The sequence below is a fragment of the Trichoderma gamsii genome (genome assembly GCF_001481775.2).
Source record: "Trichoderma gamsii strain T6085 chromosome Unknown Scaffold_19.2, whole genome shotgun sequence".
NCBI lineage: Eukaryota > Fungi > Ascomycota > Sordariomycetes > Hypocreales > Hypocreaceae > Trichoderma > Trichoderma gamsii.
Genome location: NW_020171356.1, coordinates 307,000 through 332,596, shown reverse-complemented (window position 1 = coordinate 332,596; position 25,597 = coordinate 307,000). Strand labels below are relative to the sequence as shown.

The 25,597-nt window shown below is 49.1% G+C and overlaps 4 protein-coding genes across 4 annotated transcripts; 3 read left to right on the top strand and 1 right to left on the bottom strand.

The window, feature by feature from the left end:
- Positions 1–4,174: 4,174 nt before the first annotated feature.
- On the bottom strand, positions 4,175–6,160 carry TGAM01_v205897 (serine palmitoyltransferase; the record flags this gene model as incomplete). The annotated part of the gene is made up of 1 exon (XM_018803010.1): positions 4,175–6,160. One exon carries the CDS (start codon positions 6,158–6,160, stop codon positions 4,175–4,177), a length of 1,986 nt encoding a protein of 661 aa, XP_018663776.1.
- A 3,150-nt stretch (positions 6,161–9,310) lies between these two features.
- On the top strand, positions 9,311–11,556 carry TGAM01_v205896 (acetoacetate-CoA ligase; the record flags this gene model as incomplete). Its single annotated transcript, XM_018803011.1, has 3 exons — positions 9,311–9,553; positions 9,637–11,369; positions 11,445–11,556. The coding sequence occupies 3 exons, from the start codon at positions 9,311–9,313 to the stop codon at positions 11,554–11,556; spliced, it is 2,088 nt and encodes a 695-aa protein (XP_018663777.1).
- A 3,937-nt stretch (positions 11,557–15,493) lies between these two features.
- Positions 15,494–16,923, top strand: TGAM01_v205895 (WD domain-containing protein; the record flags this gene model as incomplete). Its single annotated transcript, XM_018803012.1, has 5 exons — positions 15,494–15,620; positions 15,767–16,485; positions 16,583–16,672; positions 16,729–16,848; positions 16,903–16,923. 5 exons carry the CDS (start codon positions 15,494–15,496, stop codon positions 16,921–16,923), a joined length of 1,077 nt encoding a protein of 358 aa, XP_018663778.1.
- A 4,714-nt stretch (positions 16,924–21,637) lies between these two features.
- Positions 21,638–23,461, top strand: TGAM01_v205894 (hypothetical protein; the record flags this gene model as incomplete). The annotated part of the gene is made up of 3 exons (XM_024549747.1): positions 21,638–21,850; positions 21,902–22,615; positions 22,682–23,461. The coding sequence occupies 3 exons, from the start codon at positions 21,638–21,640 to the stop codon at positions 23,459–23,461; spliced, it is 1,707 nt and encodes a 568-aa protein (XP_024405506.1).
- Between the last annotated feature and the right edge of the window lie 2,136 nt (positions 23,462–25,597).

The following is a 25,597-nucleotide window of genomic DNA, read 5'->3' as shown; positions in this document are numbered from 1 at the left end:
GCTTAACTTTTGTTCCTAACGTGCAAACCAGAACAAAGCCATCTCTATCGTGACAAGCTTCCCTTCAATTTGAAAAGCCTGGCATCTCGGAGACCTCAGTGCTTCAGCGAGCTTTTGTACATGTTCTAACTTGATCATTATGAATTGCTTGTTTGTAAGCCGTGAACAGTTGATTCAGCTACCAGTTTCAGCTTTAGTTGAAAGCAACCCAACTTTACTCATTCCTCTCTCATCAAGTCAACTCTGCAACCTATTTCCCCCCGTACCGAGGTATCGTTTCTTTGTCAACCACAAGGTCGCATTGCTAGACACGGCCAAACGCAACATGAAGCTTTCCCTAGCGACCTGGCCTCCGGTTCATCCGCGCCCACCGAAAGAAGCCCTTTACTTCCCGTAGCTACAATTCAGTTGACTACGTTAAGTCCGTTTCGCGACATGTCTGAGCCCGAACAAGTCTCTCTCAGCAACGTGCCTCGGGCGAGACGGGCTTGTCGCTTTTGCACAAAGCGCAAGGTGCGATGCTCCAAGGAACTGCCCCAGTGTGCTTCATGTCGGCGGTAAGTCATTCCACTGTGCGTCAGGACATTCCCGCCATGCCTTGAACTTACCGGCAGAATCTAGTCAACAGCAAGCGTGCTACTATGAATACTTGGGCCCTGGGTCGGCAACGTCTTCAAGTGAAGACAGAAGCCATCATCTGACAGGAGCCGCTTTCCAAAGAGGCCACTCCCAGGCTGTGACAGGGAATCGCAGTGCGGCCATCCGGTTTATGGACTGTGACATGTTTCTTCGCAGTCAAGTGCCAGGCTACGTGATCAATGCCTCGGAGACAATTCCAAATTATGTACAAACTCTACTTGGAGATAGACCAGCACTTCAACACATAGTAGCCAACTATTACCGCCTGGCTGCCCCATGGCTGCCAGTTATTTCCAAGCAGAGGGTGGTTGATCATGTACTCAACCCTCTTGTGCCTTTTGTTGCAGATGCAGCTTTCCTACTCTTGTGCATGAAGCTAATCACGCAGCCCATTGGGGAAGATGGCCGATGGTCGGATTACTACGCTGCAGCTACAAGTTATCGAACAGAGCTCCAACTGCAGGGGATGCTGTCCTTAAACCTACTCCAAGGCTGCGTTCTGCTTTCTGTTTACGAGCACGGCAACGCCATGTACTCGGATGCCCATATCTCCATTGGCATCTGTCTCAAACACACGTCCGCCCTTGGCCTTGGATGGATGTACTCGAGACCTAGTTCAGAGCATGCCAGCGTGCGCATGGAAGGCGAAGAGAAAAACAGGACTTGGTGGTCTATATTTCTTCTGGAGAGATGCGCAGCCTGAGAAGTTGTTGAAACTTGATTTAGCTCTAACAAAGAGTATCCATTTCTTGATGAGGATCCTTGGTCTTGGCAATCCACGCCAACTGTTCATGACTCCAGAGCCTCAAATGAGTGCTCAGTTGCCGTGGCCCGACGAAAATTGGCATAACCACACCGATCCTGGGATTGCCTCCACGCTGTCTTCACCACCGTCTTCAGTGGGCCGCTTCGCGAGCATCGTGCAAGCTAGTTTCTTGCTGAGCCGAGTTTTTCAAGATATATCCGACCCAGCCATGAAATCCGATTTTCGACAACAAGAATCGGAACAACTAGATAGAACGCTAAACGCTTTGATTCGCTACTCACATCCAGAGAATGGGGCAAGGGTCAGGCTGCTATTTTACCAGAAAGCGATTGGTTTCTCGTGAGTATAGAGCCCATGCCCGTCTTTCACGCAAGCACATTCTTCTAACCTACACAGTGCTCTCATGACTCTAAGATGGCCACATCTTCAGTTGAGTCAAGCTGATCCACGCTTGCAAGTAGCACAGGACGCGTTGGATGGCGCAGCTCATTCCGCAGCCGACGTAGCCAGACTCTATCTCACTTCAGAACTGGAGCCGTCGCAGTCAGGCGATACATCGCCGTTTATACTGCCCTGGTTCTATATGAGCGGAATTCGGTGCATAGAGACCAAAGCGGAGATTGATCTCGAGCTCTTAGAGGCAGCTTTGGACAGACTGAGGGGTAAATGGAAAGCCGCAGGTATGTCCACAAGCAAGCGCTATTAAAGGTTACACGATAACGTTGTGTTTTGTTTTTCTGTCTTTTTTTCTCTTATTTCTTTCTTTCTTCCTCCTCTTCTATCTTGGGGCCAGTATGCTTACTTGACACGTTCACTACAGGTATTTACTTGGAGCTCCTAACAGCAAGGAAGGTGATGGGGATGAAATCATAATCTGCGAACTCGTTGGATGGAACAAAATCCAAGTCCTACGTTAAATCTAAATGCCGTATACCACCGGATTTGCCACCTGAACCTTCATTCACAAACCCATGCCCAACTTGTTACATGAGATTGGCACAGATTCCCTTCATCGTGGTCCTCGCTCATCCCGGTCAGCCACAGCACCACTTGGGGCTCAGCTTGTCCCAAGAAATACCAAGTACATGGGGAGATTTAATTTCATTTGTCACCGAAATTGATAACTCCCGTTTGCTATTTTGGGGATGACAAGCAACGACGGAAACTTCGCCACGTCATGTCTTCGTTATGGATTTTTCAGTCTTTTCAAGGACTATTTCCTCTACAGCTTTTCCTCCTCGGACATTGTGATCAACCATGCTCCAGGAGACCCATGTCTCGTTCACGTGTCGAAACGTACAAAGTCTATCTTCAGACAATGGTGAGTAGAGATCCAGTGGCGCATGCTTCACAAGACAGTCGACTGCGGGCCAACCTTTAGAGTACCTTCGCCTCCAGAGTTTCAGCTCTTTTTTGGCCTATTATGCCCGCATGGCTCAGAACAAACAGTGACTGAGCTCTCTTACTCTTCAAAAAGGTTTCAATGAAGGTTTCAATGGTGTCAATTTGTCAATCATCTCGTCATCACGCGTTCACGATAGGTAGATGGTTAAGTGCTCCTCGACCTTGCTCTTCTGCTTCCCCTTTTTCCTTTTTTTTCCGCGATGCCGTCAAAATATATCCCACCGGAGTTTACTAGGGTGCGCCTCATGAGGAAAAAGGACAAACCTGTCTCGCACCAATAAGTATTGCCCTGATAGAGCTCTAGCAGGGGCGAGAGCAAGTTGTTTTCTGCAAAGTTCGCTTCACCACGATTTTCTGTCCCCTCGGCCGTTGTGTAGAGGACCCAATAGCAAGAACAATGGTCGTCTGAGTCGAGTTCATTCTGGGCCCGGACACCTTGTTCTTCAACGAAGATTTTTGAGCGAACCTCCATGGCATCTAGGAAAATGTCGGGAATGACATGCGGCCGGAAGTCTAGGAGAACAGCGTCTCTAGAAAGGAGGTGAAATAGCCAAAAGAGCCGAAAAGGAATTCCACATATGCTTTCTACCTCCCCCGATTGTGTCAGTAGGGATCTTAATTCAAAGGAGAAATGGACGTCATACAGCATGCGTCGCGGTCACGTAGACGTTATTATCAGTGCAGCCCCTGACTTAGTTGTAAACCAGGTTATGTGGCACGATCCTATAACAGGGTGTTGAGCTAACGCATCAATTGATCTCTGAATCACCGAGTTAGCTTTAATATATAAGATGTCTATCTAGAGAGACCTCCTGCCTTCTGGGTATACCAGGGTAGACGTCCGCCAACAACCTCTCTTTCTCTTATTTTACACATGTACAAGTGTACGAGCTCCATCCCATCTCATTAATACCTAGTCTGCCATATATATCCCGCAATTCCACCCCAATGTCTGTCTGCACTCATGACCATCTGTAATTCTCACATTCATGGCCGCTCTTTGTCAGGCATTGATCACATTAATTAATTATATAGTAGAAGTATGGCTGACATCAAATCAGAGATAATCGTAATACTCTGGATGACCATAAAGCCCCATTAGTCGAACATTATTATACGTTTTGTGTGTTTTTTCTTTCTTTCTTTCTTTCTTTCTTTCCTTCTTTCCTTCTTTAAACAATGTGTTGTATGTGTGTAAATCTCCCATGAATAGCTAAACACTTGACGCCTCAAACACCGGCCATAGTTTGGTTTTTTACCCGTTCTATGTAATTTCTTCTTCCTGTAACCAGAGAAGAGACAGCATGAACTGCTCACTAATAATTAAAAAACAGTTGACAGTATAAAAAAAATTGTATGTGGCGTTTATCGCAGAGGAAGCTTGCAATCGATGGCACCTCGTCGAATGACCTCTTCAACATCCCATCGAGGAGGCTTGATGGCGACATTGTTGGCCCTCCTCCACTCAGCCTCGTTTTCTGGTGCTACACCAGCAGGCAGCGGCTCCAAGCCGCCAGCAATGCCTGAAGAGAACTTGAGCTGAAGCAATTCGCCGACCTCGTCGCAAGCTCTGATCATGCGGTCAAGGTCATCCTTGTTGTGAGCGGCAGAGATGCAGAAACGGGCACGCGAGCTGATGAGCGGGGTAGCCGGGTAACCAACGACGACAACAGAGATGTTGCGCTTGAGCATTTCGCGGCTAAAGGCAGGCATCTTTCCAGGGTTGTACAGCAGAACGGGGATAATGGGAGAATCATCAGAGCCAGCAACGATGAGGCCAAGACGCTTAAGTCCAAGGCGAAGATAGCGAGAGTTGAAGGCAATTCGCTGGAGACGCTCCTCGCCCTGGCCAGGGGAAATATCGCCGTTAATCAGCTTGATCGAGGTAAGAATCTGCATGAGGACAAAAGGAGAAGGGGCTTCGCCATAGATTGAGCAGACGTTGGTGGCACGGAGCTTGTCAATGATGTGCTTCTCTGCCGCAATGTAGCCTCCGTTGGCGCCAAAGGACTTGGTCAGGGTGCCCATGAGGATGTCAACCTCGGAGGGATCAATACCAAAGTAATCACAGACACCACGGCCACGGGGTCCCAGGGCACCAATGGAGTGAGCCTCGTCAACGTACAGGTAGAACTTGTACTTGCGCTTGAGAGCCACAATTGCCGGCAGATTAACCATAGTGCCTTCCATAGAATAGAGACCTTCAACAACGACGAGAATCTTCTTCCAGGGGCGGTGAGTCCTTGGCTGGCCCTGGGAGATGGCTTCACGAAGAACGCGCTCCAGGGCGGCCACGTCGTTGTGCTTGAAAGACTGGATAACAGCGCCACTGAGACGAGCACCGACACGAATGGAGGCATGGTTCAGTTCGTCAGAGACAATCAGGCAGCCCTTTGACACGAGAGCGGGGAAGGTACTGGAGTTGGTAACGTAACCCATAGAGAAGACCATGGCCTCTGGCTTTCCGACAAAGGTTGCAACTTCGCGTTCAACTTCGAGGGCCAGGTCGGAAGTGCCGCTATCGCCACGCGGGCTTGCAGCGGTAACACCGTACTTCTTGACACATTCATCGACAGCATCGGCACAGGGGCCCTGCGATTGAGCAAAGCCGAGGTAGTTGTAGGAGCTCACATTGAGTGTCTCGACGTGGTTTCCAGTGTAGTGGTAGTTGCGGTTAAGCCTGTCTGCCGTACGTTCCTTGAGAGTAATGTAACGACCGGGAACGCCGAAAGTAGGGCGAGCAAAGCAGTCATCCAAACGACCCTTCAGCCGACGAGTGTAGAAGCTGTCGAAATCATCAGTGAGAGGGGCGAACCCGTTTCGCACTTTGAGGGGGTCGTAGCGCTTTTTATCTCCAAAACGCTTGCCAAAATAATCGCGACAATGGCCCATCATGATCAAGAAGAGATAGCTCAGGTAGGTGGTCAGGAGATAGAAGTACGGAGGCATATCCTCAATCGGCTCCTTGAACTCCTCGCCATTGGACTGGCTGACATAGCGGTGGGCCGGATCAAGCAGGGGGCCAAATTGAGACTCGGCGAGTCGTCGCTGCTCTTGCTCCTCGGCCGATTGCGGCTTGAACAGCATCTTGGTTGGCTCGATGCTGTTGGGCTCGCCGGTCGCCGTCGACAGCGAAATGGTGGGCAGCGACACCGTCGACGGCGAGATGGTGTTCATCTGGCTCTGCGGCATGGCGGCGAGTGGTGACTGGTCCTTGGACTTTGGGCTGGAGGAGAAGAGCTGGCTCAGTCGGTTGGTCTTGGAGGACGAGAGACGTCTTTCGCCAGTCTTCTCGGATGCTGACATAGCAGACTGGGTAGAGGAGAAGGGGTTTGCGAGCCGTCGCGGCATGATCTCCACGAAGTTTTAACCGAGCAGATCCAACTCGCGTAGTTGGATGGAAAGGTCGGCAGGCCCAGAACAAGGCTATCTGGGACGAGGCGTCTGGTGGAGAGGGAAAAAAAATCGAGGCTGGTTAGCTTGAGTGGCCAATAGGAGCAAAACAAGATCTCGGTGATGATGCAAGCGTATCGTGGACGTAAACTGGGGGCAGAGGAAGCTTTTGGTTCGTGTTTTTAATTTTTGTTTAATTTTTCTCTGCAGTGCTTCGGCAGCGACCGCGACGAGCCCAAAGTTCCGGCGCGGTGCGGTGTGGCCACATACGCTTTTAAGCCTTGCTTAGCAGCGCCACCAGCTTTAGACGTCCGCAGCAGGCAAAGTGTCTTGATGAAGCCCCAAACAAGCTTTCAGCAGTGGACAATTGCTGGTATAGGTACTGCAAGTCCACAGGAGAGGGGGAGAATGGGTGACAAGAGGTGGAATGGCCCAAAGCCTCATTGACATCAAGAGGTGGGTTTCTTCTGGCTGGGTTGAGGGTTGGGGTTTAAAAGCACACACGCAGAATATCAAACGCAATGCGGAACTCACCAGTCTGAAAACGACGCCGACGATGCTGCTGCTGCTGAGTCTCTCGCCGTTGGTAGCGACAGGCTCTTGTTTGACTCGGCTCGAATCGAATCGATCGACGCTTGGGGGTCAGCACAGCCCTGGATGTCGGCGCAACGATGTCGTGACAGGCCAATGCTGCAGTGGAGATCCGAGATTGAGAGCACCAGGAGACCACGCGAGGGGGGAGACAAAGAATTAAAAAAGGTCCACGATGGCAGCAACGCAGGTTGAAGAAGGTAGGTTTTTGGCCTCTGGGGGGGATGTTTCGGCTGGGCTGGACGATAAGGTAAGATGAATTGGCGAAAGGGGGTCCTGGCAGCGGGCCAATGAGACGGCGGCAGCGCAGTACAGGGCCACGGCGGCAGCGGGAGGGCTCAAAAACAGGCAATCATAAGCTACGCTACTAGAGCTGTACCGCTGTCTGGTTTTTTTTCCCACCAGCTCCATCAACACCTTTTTTCCCTCGCTTCAGTTCTGCTTCTTTTTTCTCGCTGCTGCCAAAACACTGGGGCTACGGAACTGCGGCGCGCTGCGGCCAAGAGCGTAGCGTCGTCGGGTCGGTCAAAATCAGCCAAGTCGGAATTCAGGAGCGGCCAGACAGGGGGGGCTCTGCCCAGCAAAAGTGGGCGCCTAGCCTGGGCCATGGGGCTCTTAATTTGGGCCTTTTTGCGTTGTCTACAGCTGTGAACAGGCGCCTTCAGGTCGATTTCTGGGCGCCTGATGGGTCGGATGCAACGCGGCGACGCCCGCTGCAAGTACCGATGCACCGGTGGTTCTACCAGCGGGTACCAGCCAGCTCCAGCACCTCATGTTTCTCGGCAGACGTGGGCCAGCAGGTTATCGGTTATGGCATCGGATCCCCCGGGGCTGACCAGAGCATCGAACCGCGAGCCTTCTCCGGCATTGCTTCGTGCATTGCTTAAGATGAGGTCATTCGAGCGATGTAGTGCTCGTCAAGATGCTGCAATTGCAGGTTTGTGAAGCCGGGAGTTGCCATTCATCGGCATCACGGCAAGGAGAAGCCATCATGCTCATGCTGCGAGTCAATGATATTCAGATGATAAATGGGCTGCGCCGACAATGATGCAACTCGGTACGTGTGTACAGTAGTATTCGGGCGTGAACAAGCAGCGGCCGGCAGTAATACAGCAACAAATACTATTGACAGTACACAGATACAACAACTTCTGCAAATACAGCAACTGTAGAGCTCTGGCAGCGCTCGTCGCACGACGTTGAGATCTGCAAGGGGGCACCCGCGTGATGACATTTCGCAGCCCTCTCTATCGCTCGGAAAGGGGGCGGCGCTGGTAGCGGGAAAGGAAAGGGCTGAGAGCTCTGAGCTGCGAGCTGTTGGCAGCCACTACAAACTATTGCCAGCTGAGCGGGCTCGTTGTAGCTGGAAACTCTCCGAGGAAGCCGGGCGTACATCATTGGGTGTATAAGTAGATTGTATATATGCCTCCAAACTACTATGCTATCCATTTCTCTTGCTGGCAATAATCACACGAACGAGATAGGGAACTGGGCCTCTTTTTTTATCCTCTTGTCTAATTTGCCTCTTCGTTTTTAACTTTTCGGGGTTGGCTCTGACATCGGCGATCCTTTCTTCATTTTAAATAGACGCAAGGGCCTTGTACACGAACAGCCCATCCCACTCCAGACAGTGGGGGCAAGTGTCTCACTGCTACTGGATGTAGTATCTCGTGCCAGCACAGCAAAAGTGCAACCATGCGGAATACACGGAATTGCTCCTCCGCACTCGAAGCTATCGTGTACGCGTAGCCGTAGAGATGGTGTGGAGAGTTGCTTTTGTTGCGAGCTCTTGGCCATGTGCTTTGATGAGGATGAATCCTCTACCTGAGCAGTAAATGCCGAGCTGCTACCTACAGTAGTGCGAGTCTATATTCTGTATCTTGTAAACGCAAAGGTCCTAGCCTCGCTCAAATAATGACACAAAAAGAGGTGATTTGACAATAGCCACCTCTGTTGTCCTCGGCACTTCTGCATTTCGCTAGATCAAAGCTTACAGGCAAATGGTGCTATGCAGTAATTCCATCTTAAAGCCATCACATGCTCAAGCCTTCGCTTCGCTCGTCAAAAAACTCAATCCAGTAGCACCAGCCACATCAGCAGCTCGCTATCTCCTGCTCAGCCACATTATTGTTCTTGGTTAGTCGCCGCTTCCTGCCTCGGCCTCCAGCCACAGCCTCTAGCCACAATCCTCTCGAAAGCAACAGCCGCAGCCTTTCTTCCTCACCACCTCAATTTAGTCCCGAGGGTTGTCCGCGGGTTGTAACGGCTAAGATGGAGGTGCGCAATCGAAGCCGATTCGGCATTGGGCCAAGTGCCGTCAGCGATGAACCCCAACCAATTTTTGGTCCCTGAATCTGAGTAAACTATTTGATAATATTGAATTTCCGTTGTGGGAGAGGCAGATATACGAAAAAGGACACCAATCGATTTCCCTGAGTCTCTCTTTCGCTTTCGCTTTTTCTTCTCTTCCATTCTTCTTCATACTCGGCTTCACGGGCTATTCGCGGCATATACACCATGGGGGAGTCTATCGATCGCATCGACACCGTTCCTGGCGTCGCGCCGGCAAAGGAGCTCTGGAGACATCCAGACCCTGCGTCCACGCCCATGTGGAAGTTTCTCCAGACGGTGAACCAGAAGCACAATCTGCGTCTCAATGGATACCCGGACCTGTACAAGTGGTCCGTCGACAACGTCGCCCAGTTCTGGGACGAGGTGTGGCAGTTTGTCGGCATCGTCAGCTCCAAGCCGTATTCTTCGGTGCGTTGTAGCCCCAGACAATATTGACAATTACCAGCCATAAGATATGTCCACTAACCGGTGTCTCTTCTTCTTTGGAACAGGTTCTACCACCGAATGCGCCCATGTTCCCTCGCCCCGACTTCTTCTCCGACTCCCTCCTCAACTTTGCCGAGAACCTCCTATTTCCTCCCACTGCAGAGCCTCTCGATCCCAACTCCACCGCTATCATCACCACCACCGAGCTTCCAGGCGATTTGCGCTCAACTACCTGGGGTGAACTGCGCGAGGCTGTCCGCCAATGCGCCAATGCTTTGCGCGCTGCCGGGCTAAAGCCCCACGATATTGTCGCCGGTTACGTATCCAACCATGTAGAGGCTGTGGTTGCAATGCTGGCTGCCGCTTCTATAGGCGCGATATGGACGGGTATCAGCCCTGATAGTGGCGTCTCTGCCGTCTTGGATCGATTGAGCCAGATTGGACCTCGTGTCCTATTCGCAGACAACGGCACCGTTTACAATGGCAAGGAGTGGTCAAGCACATCCAAGACAAATGACATTGTCGCGGAGCTCAGCAAGATGGGCTTGGAGCAGGTTGTCGTCATCAACAATATCAAGGGCGAGCTTGGCATCGAAGACATTGAGGCTCACGGCGTCAAGGCTATTGAATACCAAGCGTTCCTCGCCAGCGCATCTTCAGAGAATCTCAAATTCGAGCAGCTGTCGCCATCACATCCACTCTACATCCTCTACTCCAGCGGGACTACTGGACTTCCCAAGGCCATTGTCCACACGGCCCTGGGAACGCTCATCCAGCACAAGAAGGAGCACGTGCTGCACTGCTCATTGACCCCTGCGTCGAGCATGCTCTACTACACAACTACTTCCTGGATGATGTGGCACTGGAGCATCGGAGCGCTTGCTGCTGGAGCCAAGCTGATTCTGTACTCGGGATCGCCCTTCCGACCCAACGGGTACATGTCTCTTCCTCGCGTGCTGTCGGATCTCAAGGTCACTCATTTCGGCACCTCAGCGGCCTACCTCACGGCCTTGGAGGCCAACAGCGTCTATCCTATTCGCGATCCCAGCATTGATTTGTCTCATCTTGAAGCCATCTACTCCACTGCATCACCACTGCCTCCATCCACCTTTTCATTCGTTTACGAAGCCTTCCCCAAGAACATTAATCTCGGCTCCATCACTGGCGGCACCGACATCATCTCCCTTTTCGGTGCCTCTTGTCCTCTACTTCCCGTACGTGTTGGCGAAATCCAGTGCGCCGGCCTCGGTATGGCCATCAGAGTTGTCGACTCTGTCACCGGAGAAGAAGTGCCCGCAGGAGAGCCGGGTGATCTGGTCTGCGTCAAGCCTTTCCCCTGCCAGCCCCTGACTTTCTTCGGCGCCACTGGCAACGACAAGTACAAGGCCGCCTACTTTGAGCGTTTTGAGGATGTCTGTGGGGTCAAGGGTGCGGTATGGCATCACGGCGACTTTGTCAAGATTCCCGATGCCAAGACGGGCGGTCTTCTCATGCTGGGACGATCTGATGGTGTCCTGAAGCCTGCTGGTGTGAGATTTGGCTCAGCCGAGATTTACAACATCTTGATTCGGTTCTTCGCCGCCGAGGTGGAAGATGCTGTCTGCGTGGGCCGCCGACGGGCCACGGACACTGACGAGACAGTGTGTCTCTTTGTGGTCACGACGCCGGAGCACAAGTTCGACGATGATTTGAGAAACAGGATCAAGCAGAAGATTAAGAGCGAGCTCAGCCCGCGTCACGTCCCGGGTGTGGTGGAAGAATGCGGAGGCGGCGTGCCCAAGACGGGGAACGGTAAAAAGTCAGTAGTCTTCTCTTCTCTCTCTCCTCAGAAACAAGTCAAGATAAGAAATGCTAATTCGTGAATCTTTTATAGAATCGAAGTTGCTGTGAAGCAGATCCTTTCAGGCATGGCGGTCAAGACGAATGCCAGCGTGGCCAACCCTGAGGCTTTGGAGTGGTTCAAGCAGTGGGCAGAGGCCAATTAATGAGACTAGACATGGAAAAAGAGCTTAATGTTGAATAGAATACATGTACTCGAAAGAGAAGGAAACGAAATATGTAGAGAGAAGATGGGTGTGCTTCGTGAAAATCCTTGCCGGGATAGCGTTTGGGCAGTCTTATTAATGCAATGATGAAGAAATGGAAGTACTACAAGATTTATATATGATTTTGAAGTCTCAACGATGTGTCCCTTGGGTTTGAGCTAGCTTGATGTAGAAGCTCGTTAGTCATTCCTCGGTTGATTCGCTTTGCTAAGGGGTGTAGCAGCACACTGAACGCAGCTAAATCTTAGGGGGATCGTGATATCATATATGAGATTTCAATGTTGTCTATAGCAGCACCCACACCATTCGTAGCATATCAATGCAAGATGAAAAAAGGCTAATACTATATATTCCAAGATGGATGTGTGTACTGTAAAACAGCATGCCGCTATCATTTTTCGTCTCATCGCTTCACTCAGTCACTTGTGGATATCCCCCCTTGAAAAAGCCTCACGCAGGTACCGATTCGGGGAGCCATTCCCGGTGAGTGTATGTGCATTAGCAGCTTCCAGGTAGTGGCACTATTTCTATCGCCATGTAGCGCTTTGTTCCTCTAATTCGCCTTTGGCTTTCACCGATGGGAGACCTGACGTGGTATCGAGTATGGGGCTTTATAGCCAACTGCTCATGAGAAGGCGTCTGGACAAGCTCTCGCGTACAAGCAATTCGCAAATGACGGTTATACTAAGTTCCCGTCTTATATGACTAGTAGCGCAGGGTTAATCCAGACCATACTTTATACATCGAGATCATCTGCTGCGAACTGCTCCATTGGGATAGAGGCATAATACGGAAGCGTGAGAAAATGTGCCGAGAGGCGTACCCTGGAAGAGAGACCATGCCCGCTTAGTACGAGAACAGCTCCAAGTAGAAGTCGAAATGCAAGTAAGACATATGAGCAGCTATACTGTAGGTAGGTAAGCTGTCAGATTCAAGCGAGAGATTATAAGTTGAGAAGCATAAAGCGGCAGTTACTAATAGGTCTGCTGTCCATGATGACAGATGGCGGGAGCATATTTGATGTGTAAATCATGTCTCGGCAAGCTCTGTTAGTCTCTTGTTAGGAGAACTAGTTGGGTAGATCTGCTCGCCTGCGGAATAAGACTGGGTTTTCCGCATACACGTATAAACTAGCACAGCCTCTGGGTCCAACTTGTATGAATAGCTCTTCGTGCAGGTATTACGAAGCAGATACCTGCGCAGCAAGCAGCCGCCCAAGCGCTCTCATCCACGGTGACAAATGCAAGCTCCCGACAAGCTGCCTCCCGCTGTTGGAGCACAGTGTGGCCGTTACGCTGGCATCATCCACACGGCATCCTGGAGGGCCTCGCTCACATCCGCGTCGTCCATCCTCTGGCCTGGCAATATCCGGTGTTCTGGGATTTCCAAGGCAGAGCTGAGTCACTAGCCTGAAATCCCCCCGTCTCTCTCTGTGCTATCGCGCGCACAGCTTCGGATAGTGAGTTGCTAGCCCGCTGTGTATCAGGGTGCCTCTCGTCGTCAACACAAGACTGCTAAGCTTCAAGTACAGCTTGCTTGCAAATTACTCGCAGCAAGAGCCAAGGCAGATCCATCCAAGTCGAATGACTGCTTGCCCACGGCCGGGATCGAGTGCAAAAGCAAACCGTCTTGGTAATGGGCCGGGGCCAAACCTGCTCTTAGAAGGTGGGCTCGGAGGAAGAAGCGGGTCACCGTGCAGGCATCGTAAATTGCGTCTCTTGGCTTGGCCAGTCCTGGGCCTGCGGTTCAATTCCAGCCGTTTCCTGTTGCTGCTACTCGCCCAGGCAGAAAGACGCAGCAGCAGCGTTACTGTAGAAGGATTGAGGCATCGCGGGTATCTGCCTTGTGCGCCTCGCAGGAGAAGAAGCGCCTGCACGCTGATTGCTGGAGGATTCGAAGCCTCGCCCGGCCATTGGTGCTACATCTCACGGTAGGCATTCAAACCACCACAGATTTAGCACCCTCTGCATTGCATCCCGCCCAGGAGAAAAGGCAGGCCAGAGGCCAATCACTCCGCGCTGCTGGCGAATATTACTCGCAACCGTATCAGAAGCATTCGACGGAGCCCATCTTCCGTGCTCAGCGACTAATCTCATCAGGGGTTAAAGCTGCAGGGCTACCGGCCAGTGGCGTCAACGGGCGTCAGTGGAGTGTTGAAGCTGGCCGGGCCCTTTTGGCCAGGAACCAAACCGACGCAATTCCCACTCAACGCGAGATTTGGTAATTGGCCGGGCTGTTGGCCGATTGATCGAATTTTGCAGTACAGTAGCATCGGGCCTGGCTGAGTGCAGATCGTGCGGCAGATGGTGAGAGAAAAAGCAACGACGCAGAAAAAGGTGCGTGAAAAAAAGGAATTGAAGCAACACCAGTCCCAGAAATGGACGGCAAGATTTGAATCTGGCCCCAAAGGTCTTTCGTGCACGGAACTAGCGAATTATTCCCTGCTCGTACCTGGTACAGCGTCGGAAGTAGCCAGTACTTGCTCGAGGAGGTAATTCAAAGCGCACCCTGGTCGCAATGCAGAAGCGAAAAGAGAAGCAGAAAATGTTCTTTTGGCGAGGAGCGAGACTCCACCGGCCTCCTCTCCTTGCCCCTGATGTAATAACCATATTGGGAGTGCTTGTTGGTGTTGCCAATACAGACAGTGCTGCCGCTGTATCTTTTCTCTCATGTGAATCTGGTCTCATGCGGCCGTAGACGAGACTGGACAGACTCGTCAGGATTCATGACAGAGCAGAAGGCATGGGAATTGGCAATATCAAAGCGCGAATGCACCAACTCAATAGCATATGCGTCTAAGTTGAGATATATCTCATCGCTGAGCTGATATATACGAGTAGTACTCCAAATGTACCGCAATTTGTACTCACACCTACAAGCGCTCCGCCTTGTGCCCGAAATCCCGGAAACCAGAACCGCGGGACGTGAGGCGATTAGAAATGCTAACAAGCTGAAGGCGAGGGCTGAGCTCGTACAAAGAAACACGAAACAGAGGCAGTAAAACACGAATGATGCAGAGCCAAGAGCGCATCTCTGCGTTTGCGCTGTTGCAAAGCTGGGGCCCCTCCTTGTACCTCGACCCGCGCGCGAGATGGACAAAGGTACAGGTACAGCCGACTGATGGCAGAATGCAGTTATTCCGCACGTCCTTTTCCCGTTGCAGCATAAGCGCAGCGCAGCCGTTAGCCGTAGCGCAGCCTGCGCTGTAGCAGTAGTGGGTGGTCCGCAGCGTCTATCAGTTGCGATATGCAGCAGCTGCGAAATGGGAAAAAAAGGGGACCGCGGTGGATGCGCGCGCGCTCGCTCACAGCTTAGTAGAGTGCGTACATAGATGCCTATCGCGGCATCATGGCTGCAATCTAGCCTCAAGGCACCATCAGGTCCACGGGCACTTTTGGCTAAAGTGCCCGCCAAACGTCGAGTTGCACGCAGCATCTGTAGCGCAGGATAGCGCAGAGTAGCGCCAGCTCGACCCGGCCCTAGAAGCAGCCGATTCCAGCGCCTCAGAGCCCACCGCGCGTTGGCCTCGCTAGCGACCCTTCAGCGCTGCTCCCCTACCCTTCTGCTCAGGGCCTGGCAGCCCACCGTCAATTTCCCATCATCCGCCCCCAGACAGCCGGGCCCCAGCCAAGCTAGCCCAACCCCCTGGGATAGGAGCTAACGTTGCTGTAGCTCAGTTCAGTTCTCTTCCCCCCAAACCCCCAAAGCCCAGCGCATTCTTTCTTCTCCTCTCCCTCCGCTCTCCACAATCCCAAGTTCGTCAATTCAATTCCCCCCCGACGAGCGAATCCGCCAACACTCCGTGCAGAGAGAATCGCCTTCGCCTGCTGCTCGACTGCCCTTTTTTTTTCGCCCGCTCACGCTCGAACCCGCCGCCATGAATTCGCAGCCCAACGATGTGTCGCCCGAGGCGATGCAGGCGCGCATCCAGCAAGCGCGTCGCGAGGCCGAGACGCTGAAGGACAGGATCAAGCGAAAGAAGGATGAGCTGGCCGATACCACACGTATGTTTTGAGTCCTCTCTGCGTAGTTTCTCTAGGGTTTTCGCTGGCTGTGCAATCGCCATGGCGGGTGGCTGCGAATTTGTCTCACCATGCGTAAAACTCGAAAGAACAAAAGTTGCCGCAGTTGCTAACGCTCTCGATCTTAGTCCGGGCTGTCGCCCAGCAGGCTCACGAGTCCATCCCCAAGAACCAGCTCATGCGGTCGAAGCGAACGCTCAAGGGCCATCTGGCCAAGATCTACGCCATGCACTGGTCCACTGACCGACGACACCTCGTTTCCGCCTCGCAGGACGGAAAGCTCATCATCTGGGACGCCTACACCACCAACAAAGTCCACGCTATTCCCCTGCGATCATCATGGGTCATGACCTGCGCCTACGCCCCCAGCGGCAACTTTGTCGCCTGCGGTGGTCTCGACAACATCTGCTCCATCTACAACTTGAACCAGCAGCGCGACGGCCCTACGCGGGTGGCCAGGGAACTATCCGGCCACGCCGGCTATCTCTCTTGCTGTCGATTCATCAACGACCGCAGCATCCTCACCTCGTCCGGTGACATGACCTGCATGAAATGGGACATTGAGACGGGCCAAAAGGTCACCGAGTTTGCCGACCATCTCGGCGATGTCATGAGCATCAGCTTGAATCCCACCAACCAGAACACCTTTATTTCCGGTGCCTGCGACGCGTTCGCCAAGCTCTGGGATATTCGTGCCGGGAAGGCGGTCCAGACTTTTGCCGGCCACGAATCCGACATCAACGCCATCCAGTTCTTCCCCGATGGCCACTCTTTCGTCACTGGATCCGACGATGCCACCTGCCGACTATTTGATATCCGTGCCGATCGTGAACTGAACCTCTATGGAGTATGTCAAGCTTACCGCCTTTTAAAAAAAAAAAAAAAAACTTCAATAGGGAGTTGAGAGAAGAATTATGATCAGATATGCTAACGTGTCAACCTAGTCTGAATCCATTCTCTGCGGTATCACATCCGTCGCCACATCTGTCTCTGGACGTCTGCTCTTCGCTGGTTATGACGACTTTGAGTGCAAGGTAAGCCACGCTTGGGATTAATAATGATGCATCTGGTGCTGACTTTCCACAACTAGGTCTGGGATATTACACGAGGCGAAAAGGTTGGCTCACTGGTGGGCCACGAGAACCGTGTGAGCTGCTTGGGCGTGAGCAACGACGGCATCAGCTTGTGCACAGGTTCATGGGACTCTCTGGTATGTTTCAACAATACAGTTGTCTTCGAGATTGACCGCTAACTCCTTCTACAGCTCAAGGTTTGGGCCTACTAAAATGCCTAATCTATGACACAGACGGGCTTTCACGCATATGCCGATTCAAGTCTCTCCCATGACTTCATCAACCATCCGCATTCAACGACTATATTACCCGCCAATTTCGGACACCCGACCACACGCATATCAGGCTTGCGAATACTGGCGTACGCAGGACGAAGTGACGAAACGTGCCCTACTTTTACACCATTTACTTTTTATCATTATCTATTTATTTTTTTGGCCGATGCATGAGCAGCACTTCCATGTTTCGTGGAGGCATCTCAACCCACTTCTTTCGGCAGGCAGTCGGGAAAAAAGGAAAACCAGCCGACTTGATACCTTTTGCTTCCCCAAGTTCCCTTGATCTCTCACTATTTTGTTTTTCTTTTTGACTTTTTTTTTTCCGTTTCCCGCCTCTGATCCCCCAAAAATTACTTGCACAAGTTTCTGCGTTTTTTTCATTTTCCCGATAAGCTTCTGGGTCGTTGGCGACGGGCGGGGTGTATTACTTGATGGTTTTTTTATTCTTCTTCTTCTATTGTCCTCCAGATTTTTTTTTTCTGTGTCTATGTGTTCTCTGGCTCTGCTTCTGCGGTGTTTTTCTCCAACTTTTTAATATGCCGCGGTCGAGCGAGTTTACTTGTTTGTTTTGTTTTCTTTTTTCTTAGAAGGACAACGCATAATAACAGAGCTCATGAGAACCCAAAAAGAAAAGAAAAGATCCTGGAGAGTAAAGACGAGAGAGAGAGAGGGGGGGGAGGCGGAAGGATTTTACTTGGAAGAAGGGGAAGGGAGGATTATAGCGAAGGGAAATGGGATGTTGGTGGGTTTTTAGTTGGTTTTATAACAAAGGAGGAGCACAAGTTCAAAAAGCTTCCAGATAATACAGTACGATGATTCAACAAGACCGGGCCGCTTTTTACTTTTTCTTTACTCTTTTGAGCTCCTCTATTTCTGGAATATATATAAATTATGACTAGGTATATGCAAAGAAAGAGGATGCAAAAGCACATATACAATGAGAAGAGAGAGACGCGAGAGAACAAGACAACGCAAGAGAGAGATGTGTTGTTCGCGTTGATGGGTGCTTTGGAATGAGTTTGTTGGAAGGGATGCAATACCTTGAGAGGAGGCTTCGTCTGGTTTTCTTTTTCTTCTTCTTTTTCTTCTTTTCTACCTTGTCATTTCAAATTTTCTTTTGTTTTGCATTCTGTGATAGGTAAAATTGCGTTTTGTATTTTTTAGTTGCTCTTTTTTGATACAATATGTTACTTTATTCACTGCATTAAGGAGATAAATCCCTTTGTATCTATATATCCCCATCTTCTACAAATGCAATAACATTCCAGATCAGACGTACCTACGGCCTTATTCTTGGCAAAAATATCAAAAAGTTATTGAATCCTCGCTACAAGAAAACGCTGTCCTGCTTTATCGTCGCGTTTGCTTGGAGGACACAGAAAACGAGGTTTGCAATCTTCATGTACTGAAGAGGCAAGAGAAGGAGACTGCCCGTTGGAAGGAATTCAGCAACCATATAGTTTAGCAAGGCCGATGACATTTTCTTCATCGTCCTTCTTTGCAGCGTTCCTATTCCGGGACAGGTAATACTTGTATACAAAGGAGCACAAGATATAGAGCACATAAATAAGGCATGCTAGTTTGGGGTGGCACTCCAGCCAAGAACAAATTTCGCGTCGTGCTATTGTTTGAAGGTAGTAGAAGAGGCATATTATGAACGGGAGAATATCGACAACATCCTCTTTACTTTTGTCTAAGTCATTTTGCGGTATGCCAATTTTGCTTTTGATATGTTGCATGAGGTAAATGTAGCAGTTGCGGAGAATATACAGAAAACTTGGGTGTTTTCTGGTTCCTAAGCGGGAAAAGAGTGCGATCGGCTGGAGGGGATGCAGCGGCCCTTTTTATGCTTCTCGAGTAACATGTGCCTATATATAGGACCTAATAGCATCGAGGTAGATTCACCACTTGTCAACAATGAGCGAGTCTATAAATAAGAATGAATGAAGTTCTTTGCAGAGGAGAAGGGTAAAGCCGGCCTAAATTCCGTTTTATGTCATTCATGTCAACTCTGCCGCTATTAATAGGAGACTACTTATGTCATCGAATTGCTTGCGTATGGGATATGATTCAATGGCATAAAAAGAATATTAACAGATCGGATTTTTTTCTTCTAAATTTCTAACTGATGCTGCTGTGGAGATTGTATTTTGCAACGTTTGTAAATGGCTGCAGGTTAGCCGCTGACAATGGACCCTTAATCACCATGGCGTCTCTAGTGGCATGATGCGGGAAGTTCAGTGACAACTAGAGTTGAAGAAATGAACGACTACAGTAAGGGCCGAAATGACTGTCAGCTTTTTTCAATGTATAGCTTCTCTCCGCACGGACCACTTTTGTGAAACTGTGGCTAGTACAGTGCGAGCTTCCTCTGATCGTTATGTACTGTTGTGGGGGCAGTCATAATAGTTTCGTTCGCTTTGGGATAGAAGTGCCGTTTCCTGAGGACTTCACTACCCGGCACGCCGTACATATATATGTATATATGTATATATATTTCCAACCGCCCAAATGATTATGCTAATAATCGCATTGGTACCAATTATTCTGACAGGTACCAGCTATTATATAGGATCAACTGTGTTGGAACGTAACAGAAACAATGTAGTTCTTATCTTAACTGGCTCATATCTATAAAAAACCGCATTACTAATACCCAACCTGATTTATACCCAATGGTAGCTGTGGCTCTAAATATAGCTGATACATTCGATCGATACTCTGGAAGTAACCTAACAAGAATTTTATTATGTTTTGTGATTCAGGTGTTGTCAGAGCTTATGCCATAGCTATGAAAGTCTGTATTTTGTGATACTGTAACGCTTAAGAAACATGAACGTTCTGAACCAAGTAGCTCTGTTGAGAAGTTGTGTAATAATATATTACTAGCATTGAACCAATATGTTATATATTGAGCACTGTAGTGATAATATAGTCAACTGCATTGCTTTATCTCTTCAAATCTATTTCGTCATAGATTGTGCGTCGACCTTGTTTGCTATAGACGGTATATATTGAAGATTGCTTGCGTTCCTCTAATTCTGAATTATTCTAAGTCTGGTGTGATTGCTATTTCTAGGACATTCCTTCTTCCAGTACATGTGTGATTGAAACTCTAGAACTTCTCCAGTATACAACATAATCTTACGACCGTATTTCCCTTTTGTGGCCGCTGTAATAACTTTGAATAAGCCACTCCGAGATTCTTTAATTATGGTGGGAGCTTCACTGATGCCAAATAGCTGCGCAGCTGCATTACTGGTATCAGTCTAGATAAACTTGGGTTCCAAGACAAAAGCAGTGAGCCAGTCGTCTTCTGCATTGATTCTAACGCCGTACCGATTTGCTATGGACTTAGATATACCATATAACAGATTTATAAACTCCTTATTGGGTGTTTTCTAGAAGTAAGATAGTAATTGGAGATAACTAGTTTAGGAAATGCAACCCCCCTTAAATTATAGATGATATAAATAATTAAAAAATATATCTAGTAAGTAGTTGTAAGCTATTTTGCCGTGATGTTGTTCTTATTAAGGATTTACAAAAGCGGATGCGATGGAAAAATGTATCTATCAGCAAGACTAGCGCCAATTCACATGTTTTAGCTAAAGTCCGTAACAGCCGAAATCTATAACCTAATGCGCAATAGAAAGCCATGACATCAACTTCAAAAGGAGATACCTATACTACTTTCTCATTCGAGTGATTAATCGGGAGTAAAACTAAGGAGCTTCTACTCTGTTCCGAGTATCCACCCAAGGCTGCCTCGGGTAGGATCCACTCAGATCTGCTCCCAACACTGGTTAGGGTGGTGATTTAGACACCCGACTGCTTTCAATGTTCTTTGCTTAGCCTGCTGCACATAAGTAGGCGATAGCGCTAAATATTCAAGACCCGCCCCGGCACCGAGGCTGGATCCACATGCCGTCGGCGTCACCAATACGTTAGTTATGAAGACAGTTGGTATAATTTCCTAAGACAAAAGCTATCTAACGTACCACTACGGAGTACATATTAGTTATCAAAAGTAAGTAATTAACATCAATCAAGCTTTCCAGTCGCCAATACTCAAGACTGCTGCTCAATTCATCTCTTATTTTTTCTTATTTTTTTCTTTTATTATTGCCTCGGTAGGAATGTGCGACCTCAGTTACCCTCCTGCCGAGGGCAGTTGGGTTCACTATCCTCGGCGGCTCTCGACTGCCGAATTGTAGCACCTGCCGATGTTGATATGCGTGGTCCCATCTTGGAGCAAGGATGATGGCCTCGAATCTCATGGCTAGTTCAAAATAACGTTATTCACATGACTCTCCGAATTACTGTGCTGCAACTTACTACTCTTACACTCTATAATTTCCCGGTCAGTCCGGAGCGGTTTTATTAGCGCATGAGCTGTTCTATGGAAGTGGTGTATCGGTACGGCAACAATATTAGTGGAGATCGTAATATATTGGGGGACGTATTTTGACCCGCATCAAGTGTTGTTTGATATGGTGTTATTAGAAGCGGCGTTGGTACGTACATCTCTGATGTATAAAAGCCCAGTGTTCTCACGTTCTGGGAAGTAATAAGAATCAAGAGCTTACTCTGAACCTGTTTTCCAATATTTCACCTGCTTCAAGCAATATAAGCTGTATCCAGAGAAATGGCGACCAACAACATCCTCAAGAACGTCTATGGCCCAGGCACTTTTACCGACGCCTTTTTCACTCCTCTACCCGCTGAATGCCATCGTTTGCTAAAGTTCTTCGCGAGAGTTACGCCTGGCTTCACCAACAACGCTTCACTTTTAGACAGCGTTGAGTTCCATGGTGGAGACCTTCCCATTATACCGGGTCCGCTCAAATCTCAAGCCCTGGTAAGTTCTTTAACTGCACATCGCGTAATTGGTTGCTAAGAGATATCACAGTCAGCTGTCTGCCAGGCCATGATCGGCATCGTTGGGAAAGAAATCTGTCTCTTGAAGGACTTCGAGGCTGGAAATGTCATTATCGACGTTGATAAGTCGGGGCTCTACCCGGCTACACCAGGGCTTGTGTTCATTGATGGTAAGAATCTAAAAGAAATCCAGCAGCAAGGTATACTATTGAAAGCTGGAGCGGATTTGGACAAGGGCATCTTTCATAAGAACGCAATGCATTATCGTTCTTGGTCTCTATATCCAACACGTGATCCCCACGTCTGGTATCAGATTCTGAGCAGCTTAAATCCACCTGCATTCCTTAGGGCGTACGGGCTGGACCCAGATGCAGCAGTCTCTTCTAACAATGAGGCTTACGAACTCATCAAATCAGAGATGGTGAAATACTCGGCTGCTGAACTTGATCAAAAAAACATGGAGTATGGTTTCTGTGGACAGACATGCTACACACCGGAACAGTGGAAGAACACGACCATGGGCAAGAGTCTTGCTGCGCATCCCATGATTAACTATCGACAAGTGGTTTCAACATCAGACTTGCCACCAGTTCCATTTCCAAAGTCAGAGGACAAACGTCCTTTAGCCGGAATCAAGGTCATAGAGCTTTCCAGAGTCATTGCCGGGCCAGCATTAGGAACAGCTTTAGCTTCTCTCGGTGCAGATGTGATTAAGGTCCAAAGTCCAAATCTGCCAGACTTACAGGTCAGAAAATATCCCATTTCAGAACATCCATGAAATATTACTAACGATTTGACTCCTTTATAACAGGCTTTAAGTGTAACTCTAACTGCTGGAAAGCGTAATCTTGCTCTTGACATCTCGGTTGAAGAAGATAAGAAGAAGTTACAAGATCTTATACAGGATGCCGACGTTATTATCCAAGCTTTTCGCCTGCGTTCTTTGGAACGTAAGGGATTTGGCCTGAATGAAGTCCTTCAGATGGCCAACAAACGTGGTAAGGGAGTTGTTTATCTTGACTTAAACTGCTACGGCCCGGATGGCTACTATTCTGAGCGACCTGGCTTCCAACATATCGCCGATGCTGCATCCGGCTGTTCTTATGTCTGCGGAAAAGCTTATGGATTTGAAGAGGGAGTTAGTGTACTCCCCCCTCTACCTGTCGCCGACATGCTTTGCGGTGCTGTTGGAGTTATCGACATACTGTTAGCACTCCGTGACCGCGCAAAGCATGGAGGGTCTTACCATGCTACCGTTGCGCTTACGGCTATAGATACAGCACAGTTGGACGAAGAGGTTGGGCTATATCATCCAGAGATTGTCAATAAGATCCAAGAAAAATACCAGTTTCAACCCATGACGCCTGAGCTCCATGTGGAAGAGTTGCTGCTCATCTTAATGGCCTCTTGGAAGCAACATTCGGATATATTGAGAAGAGATGGATATATGGTAACCTTTTCAGAGACACCATGGGGAAATACCCATACTATTCTCTCTCCTATTATTCAATATGAGAATAGTTCTGCGAATCCACGCTGGACGCATGGTCCAGTCCCTTATTGCGCTAGTACTGATGTTAAGTGGAAATAAAGCAAAGAGAAATATACTTATAATATACATTTGCAAAGACTATAACAAGATCTCTTCATTTCCCCAGCTCCCATAGTAAGATAGCGAATACCAATAGCTGCATGGCTGTCCGATGACACTTGGCAAATCATGCAAGCGATTATCCGAATACGCTGGATGTGCGTTGTGTTCGTTGGCTAGTCAAAAGTACAATTTGGTTCAATTTCACTTCTGGTTCTAGATTTGCTTATGTAATTATAGAATAAGTTATGCAATATGATACCCATGCCCTGAGGAAAAGATCACGATTCAACTTCTGGCCAACAGAACCCAGAATCTATTGCTGGATAAGGTTAGGTCCAGATTAATAGTGTACATAGCATTTCGACGTTTACACTGTACAAGCCACACTACGCCACATAAATGATCCGTGCGGAATGACTTTCATTATAATGAAAACCGGACACTTATTTCGGTTTCTACTATAGTAATAAGCTTGTTAAGCTTATTCATCTCCCTTGGAAGTACAATGGAAATGTGGACACAATAAAGTGCTACTACATGCATGTTGACAGACGTGTGGAATGCGATTTTATAATATTCTTGTTAGCGCATGGCCTGTGTTTTATTTAGAACTTCACAATGATGAAACAGTCCTAAAGTATCATGAATAATAACAGAATGGCTTTCTAAAAACGATAGCGTCATCCGTGACAGTATCCTTCGTCATCAAGAGTAAAAAAGCCAGCGGCTTCTGGCAGCTGTAACGGTGGAGAGATGGAAGAACCCGTACATGGCCCGTGTAAGTTTTGACTCGAGACGCCGTTCTGGAGACGGTGGCGCGGCAACCCCGGCAGTGAGAGTGAATCAAGCCAATCGGTCATGCCATGTTCCGGGTTTTCTTTCAAAATCTGCTTCTATTTCGGGTTTCTAGAAAAAGAAAAAGAACCAGGAATGTTCGGGACGCAGCACTTGCATATCATGCCTGTTTGCTTGTGTGTTACTGGTGGTGTCATGATGGGGGGATTGCGGAGAGGTCTAGAACCACAAGGGTCTTCGAGAAGGAAGAGGCTAAATGCTACTAGGCATCTGAATAATATGACTAGCAAAGGAATTAGACTGAGAATAAAATGATTGCATAAAGGTAGGGTGGCAGCAACCAAGAGGATGTAACGCAGACGGGTGTTTGCACCTACACCACAGTAGTCGCCGATTTGCGAACCCAAGTATTGAGAGAAAGAGTTTCAATGTAAAAATAGAACCAGCATGACACGATGTGTAAATACTTGGCCAACGCGTTATCTGATATACGTGTATTCAATCGCATTCCCAGATACTCGTCATCATCGGCGTGTCGCTCAGCCGCAAGGCATCTCGTATCCGGCTCTCCCAATCGCAAAATCTTACCATTCAGTAATTACATGTACACATTGTTTGCTGGCCGTCTCTTCAGATAACGCAGGACTTGGCAATCTGCGCCACATCGCTTCAATTATTCTGGCTTACTATTCATCTGGTAATTTGTTGAAAGACAAGGCCGTAATCCAACCTGAGCCAATGGCAGGCCCGCAAAGAATTGCCGTGCGCACCCAGCAGACAAGGAATCGCACATACAAGGGTGGTTTAATATAAAGCAGGCCTGCTCTATTCTTCCCATTTTCCCGATCTGCACGCAGGAAGGATGAAACAGCTCCTGAAACAAGCAGCATGAATTGGCCATGCCTGATGCGGGATGGTCTGTGCACACCATGGATTAAGCATGTCAGATGAGACGCCGTGATTTGATTCCCTCTTCACCTTGTCGTCTCGCCTGGCACGGCTGTATTGCCGAGAACTGCTAATACCACTGCTAGGGCTGGGACTGGGGCTGGGACTGGAACCGGGCTCGGCAGTGGGATGAACGGCTTTGGAGATGGACATGGAGATGGCGGTGAAGACAGACCGGACGAGACTGAGACGGGCACTGAGACGCGAGTACGAAGTTCGGATGTCGGCTCTTGGAGGCTGTTCTGTCATTGATTCTGTAGCAAAGACAAGGTAGCTAAACGAAAGAGACAGCACTGCCTGCTCAGAGAATGACCAGGCCTTCGGCATCCTGCTGCGTGGCCATCAGCTTACCCTTCTAGAAAGGAAGCATCGCCGTGCACTGCTCACGAT